General features: G+C 54.5%; 1 protein-coding gene across 10 annotated transcripts in view; it reads left to right on the forward strand.

Annotated features, from left to right (window-relative positions):
- Nucleotides 1–349: 349 nt before the first annotated feature.
- AFAP1L2 (actin filament associated protein 1 like 2) overlaps nt 350–12,502 on the forward strand; it is a 95,499-nt gene continuing 83,346 nt past the window's right edge. For 3 of the 10 annotated variants that reach the window (XM_048219058.2, XM_057308502.1, XM_057308503.1), the window contains exons 1-2: nt 547–1,336; nt 6,784–6,837. In XM_048219058.2, the coding sequence (XP_048075015.1) occupies nt 1,321–1,336; nt 6,784–6,837 (70 nt within the window). In that variant the 5' untranslated portion in view covers nt 547–1,320. Of the gene's footprint in view, nt 451–546; nt 1,337–6,783; nt 6,838–12,502 lie in introns of those variants that run through there. The other 7 variants (XM_048219055.2, XM_048219056.2, XM_057308504.1 and 4 more) reach the window with 4 other exon arrangements.

A 12,502-nucleotide genomic window follows, 5' to 3' on the forward strand; every position in this document is an offset into this window, starting at 1 on the left:
TAGCTGTGTGACTTTGGGCAAGTTGTCTATTCTCTGTCAACTTTAGTTTCTTCAACTACATGATAGAAATAACAATAATCCCCACATCACAGGATTACTGGGAAAATTCAAGGCAGTGCATGTCACAGCCCTAAGCACCATGCCCCGCTTGTAGGGAGGGCTCCGGCATGTTAGCAGCTAATGCAACTAAAAAATATTTCTAAGACTGCCGGGGCAGGTCTCCAAAAATCAGAGCTAGCTCTGCTGTTCCGAGAAGAATGATGAAATCTCTTAGAAAATCGCAACCACAAATCTTCCTTAATGTTCAAGAAAGTGGGGGAGACGTGCTGAAAAACCCAGGCACGAACCATGATTGAGATTTTGAAGTGAAAATAGAGACGTTTAAGGGAAAACATGGATCTCCTTTGGGGGCAGATGAGGTTGAGAGACTGGAGGGACAGATGGCCAAAGGTAAAGGACAGAACTGTGGCGGTCGGTGGCAGCGGCGCGAGGTGGAGTTAGAGCCACGAGTGAGCGAGCTCCTGGGGAACAGAAGCCACCCCTCCGGGGCGGTCAGGTGCTCCTGGACTTGTCCAGACGGCTCTCGGAATTCGACTCCTCCTGAGAGCCTGGAACAAATGCTCCCAGGGAACCCAGGGTCCCGGTAGAAGGCAGCAAGGAGACATTTTCAGACGCCCTAATGCGTGTGTAGCGACCGGCGGAGCGGCGGCTGCCCAGAGTGGTTGCTACAGGGTTGGAGCGATTCCCAAGGAACGGGGGCAGGCGCGGGGGCAGGGCTCGGGTGTCCCCACCCTCATCCCCCTGTCGCCTCTCGAGGGAGCCGAGGCATTAGCGCGCTGGCCCGGGGGCCAAGAACCAGGCACTCTAGGCACGCCTCTGCCTCCCGGGTTCGGCCTCAGTCTCCTCCTCCGGGTAGTGGGTTTGCAGCGCGGCAGTTGGAAGAACTGCTCTTGCAGGCCCGCCCGAGCCCGCCCCTCGCCAGAACCTCCCCCAGGGTTCGGGCACAGCGGAGTCTCGCTCCCTGCCGCCGCCCTCGGGTCCCGGACGAGAAGGAACTGGCTGGCGGCCGCGGGCGGGGAGCAGGGCCCGGGACGCGCGCGGAGCTGGGCGCTGCGGGGCTCGGCGGCGGAGTTCCCCCGCGGGGGCGGCGCGTCGGGCGGGGACGGGGTCCGAGAGCCCCGGGCGCGGCGGGCGCGCCAGGAGGTCCGGCGGCGAGCGTGACCTCACGGGGAGGGGCCAGCGCGGCGGCCGGGGCGCGGAGCCGAGCGCCGAGAGCGCAGCGCCGGAGCGGAGCGGCCGGCAGCGCACGCCGCGGCCCCGATGGAGCGGTACAAAGGTGAGGGCGCGGGCCCGGGCGCGGCGCGCACACACGGCCCCGTCGGGCTGCACCGCGCGGGCGAGGAGGGCCGGGGCTGGCGGGGGGGGGGGGGGCAGTACCGCTGGCGCTTCGTGTCCCGCCGGGACTCAGGTGAGCAGACCGGCGGCGTCCGGCCAGCCTGGACCTGGGCCGAAGACCCGGGCGACAGCGGCGCCCGGAGCCGGGCGAGTGGGCTCCTCGGTGGCGGCTGCGGCCGCGTCCCGGGCTCTCGGACCCTCCCGGGCGCGGAGGGCGGGGGTCGGCGTAGCGAGGCTTCCCACCTGTTAGGGGAGAGAGGGTGCACTTGGAGACCCACCTCTCAAGCCCCAGCCGCCCCGGAAAGATGCCGGGGCCGAGGCGGCCCGGAGTGAGTTCGGAACCGCGCCGCGTTGCTTGGGGGCAAAGGAGCAAATCGTTGGGCCGTCTGACCCGGGCGCCTGCCGGAGTGGAGGGGCTGCCCGCGGACCCCGGGAGAGAGCCTGAGCGGGAGGGTGTGCTTGGGCGGCGGGCTGGGCGCGCGGCTCCGCTCCCGCAGGGTCGGACTGCCCTAGTCCTCCGGCCGCTCCGGTAACCGTCTCTCTCCGAGCCCTTCGCTTTTCCATCCCCAGACGGGGGTCGGGCGAAGTCGGGGGCTGGGGGCGGAACGGGACGCCGGGCAGGTGGAGCGCGCGGAGGTGTCCGGGCCCGAGAGCTTAGCTCCGTGCGCTGCTGAGCAAGTTTTAGATTTGGCCGAGGGCTGGGATCTCGGCCAAACCCTGGTGGGCGGACCGGCCCGGCCCGGGTCGTGCCCGCAGCCCGGCTCCCGCTCGTGCTCGGAACCGCGGGGCCGGAGTCTAGAAGCCAAGGATTAAAGATCTTTTAAAAGAGAGTTTAAAGAGCTGCCCCTTAAGCGGGACGCTGCGGACGCCCCCTACCCCCTTTGCGTTTGGGAAAGTCTTGCACTTCCTTGCCCTAGACTCGTCCCTGCCAAACCTGCGAGAGGAAATACTGTTTCTATATTTATTTTCCCCTGGGAGAGGGTAATAAAGGAGAATGCTCAGATTCCCAAGGAATCTCATTCCCAGTGGTTTCTCATTTCTGAGACTGACTTAAAGGAACCTTCTGGGACCGGCTTGAGTTCCCTAAACTAGTGGTGTCTGTTGATTTTTCCCACAGCTTTTTCTCATCTGGGTCACCTGGTTACAGGTGAGGGTGAAAGATTTACATTCTAGGCAGCGCTTCATGCAAAAGGAAAGGGTCTTTGCCAAGGGCAGGGGAAGCCGACTGGGGGGACAGGGTTAAATGACTTGACAACCTTTGGTTTCTTTATGTGAACCGTCCCTGGAGCACCTCTCTCATTTTGAACCGGGTGGGTTTTTTTTTGTGCTTTGGTTTTTTTCGTCCCCGATTCTGCTGAGATCAGATCAGTTTTGTGCTGGAATGACTGCGCCCTTATGTGGTCTCAGGGTCCTTGAGGAAGCCACAGCCCCTCGCTTTGTAAAATGGCAGTTTGCTACTCCCTCTCCCATTCTGCCGGCCCCTCTGCCCTTTGGGAGGGGCCCTCACAGGGAATTCAGGACTTGAGCTGGAAGCAGTGGCCTCTGAGGCCCCTCTTAACTCAGGGTGTGCCCTTTCTGAATTGGAAAGTGAGGGAGTGCTAGCTCAGGTTTGAAGGTCCAGGGTCCAAGTTGCTTTCTCAAGTCAGCATATTAATCCAAGTTAGGGCAAATTATAACATTTGGGGTCTTCCTTCTAAATGCCCATTACTATCAGAAGCTTTTTGTATTAATTGCTTTTGACTTGGCCCTTGACCTGAGAAAGTCTTCTTAGTTATCTTTTTCTCTTAGGAGTTTAAAATCCTCCCACCCCTGAATATCAGGGGATTTTTGCCAACTGAAGGAAACTTAGTTTCCATTTCAGAGTGTTTATGTTTTTGCTAACACATGTATCTGCCTCATCATTTTGCAGTAAATCAAAGTGATAAGTGGATACATTTGAGAATTATCTGGATTGCAGAAGCTGATCCAATTCATCTTTTCCTGTTGGACTGTACAGGGGTCTTCAGGACTCACCAGTGAATGCTAATGTTAAACTACACTTCTCAGCTGAGGAATTTAGGGATTCTCCACCCCAGGAACCTAGAAGTCCCCATTCTTTTGAGAAGCTGGTGACTTGTGTTTTGAACTCTCATTGAATTGAAAAGTTGGTTTGTGCAAAATGAAGCATGTGGGCCCAGTCTTAGATTAATCAGGGCAACTCTAACTGGCATCCGTAGTCTTCTCTTGCTCATCCGAGATCGAAGGTGTCTTTGTTTTTAAGGTAAGATGAAATGATTATGCAACGACTAGGTATCTTTTTAACAAAGTAAAACAGAAAAGCAAGATTTACCTGGGCTTTTAGAACATAAAAAAATTATAAAAAATTCTCATTTGTGACACTTTCAAATTTTGTTACTGAAATGCCCCATTCTGTGTTTGTAAATACCCAATTTTGAGCTCTCCCAAATAGGTAGAATGCCTCATTGTTGTGTCCAGATTCTCAAAATGTTTTTCTTTTTAATTTGTAAGTCTTATAAAGCAGTTGATGCAGGAGAAATTGTCTTCCATGTTCTGCAGCCTGTGTTAGACATCGTGTATCCGCCCATACTAGCCTGTCAGTTTTAGACTCAGAGCTGATTTTCCGTTGTTTTGTAGGATGTAAAGAGAGTGGTTGGAATATCACCCTCTGTCTAACGTAGAAACCTTTCCAGACTTTTCCCTCATCCCATCGACGTCATTCTGTTAGATCGCCATGGCTCTCAAGCAAAAGCAAGGGGTAGGGGGTGATGAGAAGAGTATGGAGGGGTGTCTTCCCAGAGAGATGGAGCTTTTATAAGCGCTCTCATAAAAAGTGATGGCAGAGTCGCTGTTTCTTGTACGTGAGTCTCTTTGGTGTTGCGTAAGCAGTGGCAGCATCTACAGGGTCCCTTGAAAAGGTTCCCATCCTTGGATGCTTACATATTTATGACTCTCATAAGAGCACCCTTGAATCACCGTGCCCATTGGCTGAACTCACACCATGTGGTCGAGGATTCTGGTCCTACTGCTCTTCCAGCTGGTGAGTGTGTCCAGGGCCAAATGTGACTGACCTACTATCTGTGGATTGCGCTTGGAACGTCCCCGCGGAAGCTTCCTGAATTTGCATCACACTTGGATCTGAGCAGTCATGGTTGAGCTATTCGCTTTAATGTGGATTACAGTAATTGGTTGAAGGTGTCATCGTTCTTTCTCTGTTTTGTTTGTTTGCTTCTGAGTCAGATCACCCCATTCCCAGGAGAGGGCACTTTGTTCTAAGGTACTGCAAGGTAGAGATGAGCTGGGGAGGTCAAGCCTGTAAAAATACTTGAAAGCCTAAACAGGGAATGCTGCGGTCTGCAGTCAGGGAAGGTCTGAAAAAGAAAAACCAACTAAGAGACGGGCGGATTGATACTATTCATTTCAGAGGAATCCTCTGGATCTCGTGTGTTCCATGCTTAGGAGCGCAGGTTTTTTCCCTGTTGAAACCGTACCTCAGGCAGTGGTTCTTAACCTCAGCCACATCTGGGAACCATCAGGGGACTTGAAAACCAACAAGGATACGTAGGCCCCACTCAAGACCTTCAGATTCAGTTGGGCTAGGGGTGCGGCTGAGGCATTCAGGTGTTCCGAAGTGCAGCCAAAATTGAGAATCCCTGAAAAGAAGATACGCGGTTACATACGCACCTTCACCTGGACAATTAAGCAGGGAGTGAGACTGATACCCCGTCCATAGTCCCCTGATGTGCTTTAACCAAATCTGTGGTACCTGCAGGAATCGAATGTGAGCCCCCGAAGCTATCCTAGGCTCTCCAGGCTGTGGGAAGACTGCTTCCAAGCCATCTCCAAAGGGATGCTGCGAGGTCCTGAACTCAGGGTTTGCTCCTGGTTGTACTTGACCCCGAGCCCTTCTGACTCTGAAGCTCTTTGTGTGGGAGGCCTTGATGTGTTGGCAGTGGAACGGTCTGAAACAGGAATACCGAAGGGTCCCCTTTGGTGCTGAAGGGCCAGGCCGGGTGGCGGCGGGCTTTCCGCTGTGGGCCCTTCCCCTCTGCTGCAGGGGCTGGAGCTCTGGGAACTGGGCTGGGGCCAAGCACAATTAAAGGGCCAGGAGGGGCCAACAAGCTTCAAAGCTTAGGAGGCTCTGCCAGTTTTCTTGCCAATCCCTTTAATGATGGGAAATGTTTCTCTAAAGACTTCTGTCATTCAGAGAAGGGCGACTTTCCCCCAGCTGAGGGAGGCTGGCCCGTCTGCCCAGGCCTGGGCCAAAGCAGGGAGCGGACAGTCATGGCGCGATGAAGAAAGCAGTGGCTTGGGAACGGGGAGACCCATGCGTTCGGTTTCCTTGGACAAGTCACCGAGCTCTCCAGGCCTCAGTTTCCCCGTCTGGAAAACAGCCTCCAGTGTTGGTCTATCCTGACTTTCCAAGCACTCTTGGTCGCTGAGGCATCTTTGGAGGAGGATGTGTCTTGAGGAGAGGGAAACGAGGGAGGGAATGTGGAGAGCCCAACAAAGGTCAGTTTAGGGTTGCGATTCTTATAAATAAAATCAATTTCCTGGCGAGAGCCAAGAGCAGCAGACAGTGGGAAAGAGACTGCCACTGGCCATGTGAGGAATTTGTTTCTCAAGGACTTTTGTGTGAACGCTTCTCTAAAGATCGCTAGTGAAGGCCAGAGCCACCCTCCGAAACACAGGATCATTCACTCCCATTTGACAGACAGGTCCACTGAGGTCTGAAGAGACGAAGCAGCAACTCGAAGTCAAACAGGATGTGATATCCCTGAGAACTGAGTTTCTAAAGGGTAGAATTCCTGTTCTACCAACAGCAAGGGTTGATTTAGAAGGAAGTACTCAAAGCAATTTCAGACCACTTCCTTCTCTGTGCCCCTTTAGCCAGGAAGGGACTAGCTGCTCAGTGAAACTCTCTTCAGTCTTCAGGACCTAGTCCACATGCCTCCTCTTCCATGAAGCCTCCCCTGCTTCCCTCTGTGTTCCTGCACTACTTGACGTACAAGCTCATCCACGCCTGGTACGTCATAGGTACTCAGCAGGAATACCTGTGGCATTAGCGTCACGTTCTTACGTGTCTGTTTCCTGTTACAGTGAATGCCTTCAAGACCAGAATCTTGTCTTTCTCCTCCCGGCATCCCTCCCCCTCAGCCCCTGGTGCACTGCCAGCACCTTGGTCCCCGGGACAGAGTTGGGGCCTGAGTGAGTGAATGATTCCAGGCAACGGGAGCACATACTCTCTGATGCCCTGGCCCTCGAGAGCAGACCTGGTTCTCAAAGGGAAATGAAGTAAAATCTCAAAGCTACATCGCATGGGTGGAGACGGAAGCCCACAGTGGTGGCCCTTGGCTTTCCCGACTTGAGCCTTATTTCTGTCTGTTCCAGCACAGGGGTGTTGCTGTCTGGTGGTACAGAGAAGGATCCTGCAGGTTTCTGCCTGTGAGTATGAGCCTGCCTGTGCTCTCTGCAGCAGCCCACGTGGCCTCCAGGGCTCCCGAGGGCGCAGACCTGGCTCTGCCCAAGCTCTGGACCGATGGCTGGGGGAATCTCGTGGAGCTGGGCGCTGGCCTGGGCACTCTGGGGCTCGGGGTTCTAATCTGGCCTTTGCCACTAACTCGCTGTGCGACCTTGGGCAAGTCACTTAATCTCTCTGGGCCTTGTTTCCTCATCTGTACAAGTGAGGATAATGATTACTAACCTGCCTCACAGGCTGCTTGGTGGAATACATGGTCAGGGCTACTGGTAAATACTTTGAGAAGGGACAGTGTTAAATTAATCCAGGGGAGCAGCTAGCCTGAGGCCTCTAGGACGTGGGTGTGACCCCACCAGTCCCCGTCTTCTTGTGTGTATATTGGGGGGGGGGTCCTCCATTAACTTGGGCACCCACTATGCCCATCACATGCTTTTCCAAGCTTTGGGGAGCTCTGAGTTGGGGATGCTCAGCCTGTTCCCGGGTAAACTAGCCTCTCCGAGAGAGCTGGGAAGGAGGTGGGCACAGACTTGCTCATTCTCAAGCCTTATATCACGGCCTTGCCCAACTTTTCTCTGATGTCTCGGTAAGTTTATATAGGAGAAACCCTTAAATTCTAACAACTCCAAGCTGTTTATACTCATTTTCTATTTCTTGGCTCGCACCTTCTCCTTAGTCTCCAAATGAGAAACCCCAGCAGGAGGGAGGAGCCAGGAGAATGTACAGAATGCATAGAAACGTAGGAACCCGCATTACCCTGAACTGGAGCAAAAGCAGAACGAGCCCAGAGCACCTTCATGTCCCATGTCTCCGTGCGAGTCCCATACCACGGAGCCTGGGGTCGGTGCTGACACCAACGGGAGCCCTGCCCTGCTGTTTTCTCAACACGCCCCTGAATGCTCTTCTCACTTCCTTGAGCCCCTTCCCGGGGACTTCTGCAGGCCTGTTGGAGAGGGAGCTCTGTGCAGGGGCTCAGCCCCAGCACATTGGCCTTCTGCCTGCCACGAAACCCAGGGACGACAGTCAGCTGTTAGCTCAGAGTAAGCATCCTGCCGCTCACAGAGGCATCTGAGCGGGACAGATGGGCAGCCCTGCCCTCGGAGGTGGCTGTCCCAAGGAGAGTGACCAACCATCCTGGTTTGTCTGGGACTTTCCTGGTTTTGCCCCTGAAAGCCCCAAGTCCCAGGAAATCCCGTAGTTCTGGGTGGATGGAGATGGGAGGTCACCCTGTTCCCAGGCCTCTGCTTTATTAAAAGGCCTGAAATCAAGAATTTGGTTCCCCCATAGCAAAGATGAGCTAGAGCCAGTCATTTCCTGTCCTTGGCAAGAAAGTAAGAGTCCCAAGCCTAAAAACCAACAGTTTGTACCTAAAAATCATCCCCATGTGCTAAGTGAAAGAAACCAGGCCCCAAAATCTTCCACACCGTATGATTCCATTTACGCGACTTTCTGGAAAAGGCAAAATTAGAGGGAAAGAAAACCAGTCCGTCGTTGCCAGGGCTGAGGGAAGGGGTTGACCACAAAGGGGTATGTGGGAAGTTTTGGGAATGATAGAAATCTTTGTGGCTCAGATCTTAATTGTGCCAGTGGTTCCACAGTTCCAGGTGTTTGTGAAAACTCCGAAGTATGTAGTGAGCAGGCATTTTTCCCCCCTGTGTGTAAATTATACCTCCAGGACGCTGACTTGAACACAAACCCTCATAGGGCGCCTGGGTGGCTCCGTTGGTTCAGTGTCTGACTCTTGATTTCAGCTCAAGTTGTGATCTCAGAATTCTGGGATCAAGTCCTCGAGGATCTGGGATCCTCGTCGGGCTCCTTGCTCAGTGGGGAGTCTGCTTGTCCCTCTCCCTCTGCTCCCCCCCCCACATATGCACATGTTCTCTCTCTCTCTCTCTCAAATACACAAAAACTGAAAACAAACCTTAGCAGTTTGGGGTGCCGTCATGAAATGAAGGCCCCATTGAGGGTCCCATTGGCCGTCACAGGTTGTGAATAGAATCCGAGGTCTCCGTGTTCTCCCGTCTGCAGCAACCTGGAGGTACAACAGAGGGAGTGAAGAATTTTGGTAGAAAGCAAAAAGATTGACTGCTTGACCACATCCTAAATGCAAGAGACTTTTCCATTAGACACAAACAGTGTGAGGGGGGAAGCTCTCCCTCTAGAGAGAAGGAAAAACCATTCTTCTGAAACTCAGGCAGCGGATGAGCCCAGGAGGGTGAGGAATAGCATTAGCTGCGGGCTCCCACCCTGGGAACTCGCTTCTCCACACATGGATCTAATGTATTGAATCTGGCAGCCTTCCTGCGAGTCTTTCCCCCCCACCCCCACCAATAAAGCTGTTGAATTGGAATTGAGTACCCAAGTCTGCACCATAATTACTTCCTGGCTGACTTTTTCTTTTTGGAAGTCCTGCTTGTCTGTGCTAGCTAGGAGTGATTTTGAGGCAAGGAGAACCTGTGATTTAGCAAAATAACGCACCTAGTTCCATATGACGTGAGGGATCAGACCTCCTGGTTCCAGACAGGGCAAGTCTCCTAGCCAAGGGCCGCACCTCCAGCCCTTGCCGCACCAGTGCAAGAGATGGGATGTGGAATTGCACGAGAATGGAAGAGTATCACTCTGGTGGTCCTAATGGAAGCTGAAAATCTTGGTGGTTTCCGTTTTTTGTTTGCTTGTTTGTTTAATCAAAACCTGTGTTGAATTGGCTTGTTCCTCGGGCAGACTGCGTCTGGATCTAGGATCTGGGGAGCTGAACCTGTGTCTTCCCATCTTCCTTAAATACAGTGTGTTGAAAGTCTGTAGAACTTCCACCCACGAGGACAGGCTGGGCCTAGATCACGTTCAACCCTGAATTACACAGGAGCATTTCCCGCGTGCAAGTCTTTGTACGAGTCTTTCTAAGCCACCGGTCCCACACAAAGGCAGGTCTGTTTCACCTGTGTTTAGGGCATTCAGGAGGCCTTGCTGGGGCAGTCCTTAGTTCTCATTGTCTCGACTTTGTTGGGGGGCCCTGAAGGGGGAGGGAAAGAGGTAGGAAATATGTTTTGTCCGTATTTGAAGTGAGACACCCCTGATGCAGGGGCAGGCCTAGCTTATCGTGGGTCCGCCTCGGAAAGGCCAGGTTTGGGGCAGCTCAAGAGTCCACCGCTAGTTCAAGTACAAGAATGGGACGGCTTCGGGGAGAAGCTGGGAACGCCTGGGTGGGAAATTCCAGACACTTCCTTACCTGGCCCGCAGATATTGCCGCCGTCTCCCCAGGGCCACCCGGCACACATGCCCGCGTCCTTTCAGGTTGTGGGGTGACCTGAGCCCCCCTGGTAGGCCAGCAAGTGGGGATCCTGCCATTTCCTTCCATCCTCCACCCTCTCTTTTTTCTCCCCCAGTTTTTACACAACAGGATTTATTCATGTTGACTGTATTCAAGTCCCCAGATGGGGGGAGAAAAAGAGATTGTGTTGAATGAGCTTATTGTTTGAGATTTCACTGACTTCTTTTATTTAATACCCACAGTTCTGGAACATATTGAGCTGATGTACGAAAATTCAGATGTGGTCCTTTTGGAAGGAACTCTGCTGGGGTGCTTGGTACCCCTGCTGTCGGGGCTGGGACCTGTTGGGTGGTGAGTTTGCTGGGACACCTCTTCATCTGTGTGGTCTTGGGTCCTCAAGGGATGGACATTCTCAGCCGCAGTCCCAGGCTCCCTGGGAGCTTGAGATGCTCGCCGCCCTGCCGCCCTCTGTGCTCTCTGGCCTTTGGCGGCCTCCCGTCTAGCACAAATGGAAGGAAGTAAAGGCTGGTGACGTGGCGATCTTGGGCTGAAGTGGCGAGTGGCAAACAGCCTCACACACCTGCTCGAACGCCCAGTGCAGCGCGGCTGGTCCACGATGGCCGTGGTAGAGATGGATCGGGTGCCTTTGAGCGTGTTGTAGGGATGGGGTCCCCGCAGTTGGTATTGCCGGAACGGGGGCTGAGCGTCGGGGTGTATGACGGTCTAGCACCGTCGTCTACGCGGCTGAACAGAGCTGTTCTGTCACAGCTCCTGGTGTCCGGAGCTCTCGGGATTTCCCGAGAGAACAAGCCACTGCGGGTACTTGAGCTGGGGGGAGGCTCGTGTCCTGCCGGGCTCAGTGGAAGCCCATCTCTGCTTCAAGTCCGTAGCATCGCAGAGGCCCTGGAAGTTCGTCTGTGGCGGAGTGAGTTGGGCTCATGACAGAACCATCACAGGCAAGAGTGAGGGTGAGGTGCTCCAGGCCCCCTCTTGGGTGCCACACACGGGCTCACTCCTGCTTCTGGGCAGGCTGCGTCCTCCCTCTCTCTCTGCCCCTCCCTCCCTGCTCTCCTTTCATTCCCTCATTCTCCCCTCTTGACTTTCGGCCACTTTCTCTCTTTTTTTCTCCTGCCATATCCGTAGTTCAGGTCTCCTGAGTCTTGAGTTTAGAAAAGGGATTCTCCCTGAGAACCTGAGGCCAGAAAGACCCAGAAAGAGTGAGCTCCCCCCCCTTGACCCCACGTCGCTAGTACTGTCGGGCTCTCATTTCTAGTAGCCATGGCTAGAATCCTAGGCTTCCCCAGGGGGAGCTGATGACCTCAGAGCTGGGGTGGGGAAAGTGGGGCTTGCTCTCCGCCAAAGAGCATCTCATTCCGTCCTGGCAGAGGCGGCCAGAGTGAAGCTCTGTTCAGCACAGCCCCTGGTGTTTCCTCAGGCCCTAGAAAGTTTTGTTCCATATGGCCTGATGCAAAGAAGGCCGCCTTCTCCAAGTCTCGTGGTCCACGACCTTCGTTCACCCTGGGCCCTTGCTGGCCATCCCACCTGGCCCAGTGCAGGTTAGTGTCACAGTGACTCGGATTCCCAGGAAAGAGCATTCTTAGCATCCCTATGTGGGTCCTTAAACAGCCCTGGGACCTGCTAACCTCCGAGGGGAGGGCCCCCCCCCCCAAGCTCCCTGGCAGTGAGCATCAGAGGAGGGCCTGGCATCCACACAGGGGAGCATGAGAACATTGCCGCAGTTTGGGTAAAAGTTCCAAACATGAAGGCTTAACACTGACTAAAATAATTTTTTCCCATTGACCTCCTGGCTTCTCAGTGGGCAGGCGTCCATCCCCCGCCCATCTGCTGTTGGTTTGGTGTGTGTCATCGTAAACAGTTCGGGCTGGGAGCAAGCCTCCGAGGGTTATGGGATCCAGGTGTCGCTGCCGGCTCGCCACGCACTGGTTCCCTCGAGAGTGGGGAAGGCCATTTTGTTCTCAGAGGGAGAGGTTAGTCCGCTGCTTTGGAGATCAGATCCTTCGGAAGTGCGACTTCCCCCCATGTGCTCAGCCTCCACCTCTCTGCTCAGACTGAAAGAGGCTTTGGGACTCCAGTTCCCTGGTGCATCTCTCAGTGTGTGGGTTTTGGCTTCTATGACCCCAAAGGGAGGGCCGCTGTGCGCCCAGGTTTGCAGGGAGGCCCACGGAAATTGTTGACTAAGAGCTCACCAGCCTCCCACACACTGTGTGTGTGAGAATCAGGGCGGGAGTGTGCGCTCAGGTCACTGTCATCCTTGGTTCTCCAGCTCGGCCGGACTCCTGAGGCCCCCATGGCAGCTGACAGGCGGGGGGCCTCTCATCCTAAGCAGGGGGGGGCCTCTAGAGTGT

Source organism: Ursus arctos, unplaced genomic scaffold (genome assembly GCF_023065955.2).
Source record: "Ursus arctos isolate Adak ecotype North America unplaced genomic scaffold, UrsArc2.0 scaffold_7, whole genome shotgun sequence".
Taxonomy (NCBI): domain Eukaryota; kingdom Metazoa; phylum Chordata; class Mammalia; order Carnivora; family Ursidae; genus Ursus; species Ursus arctos.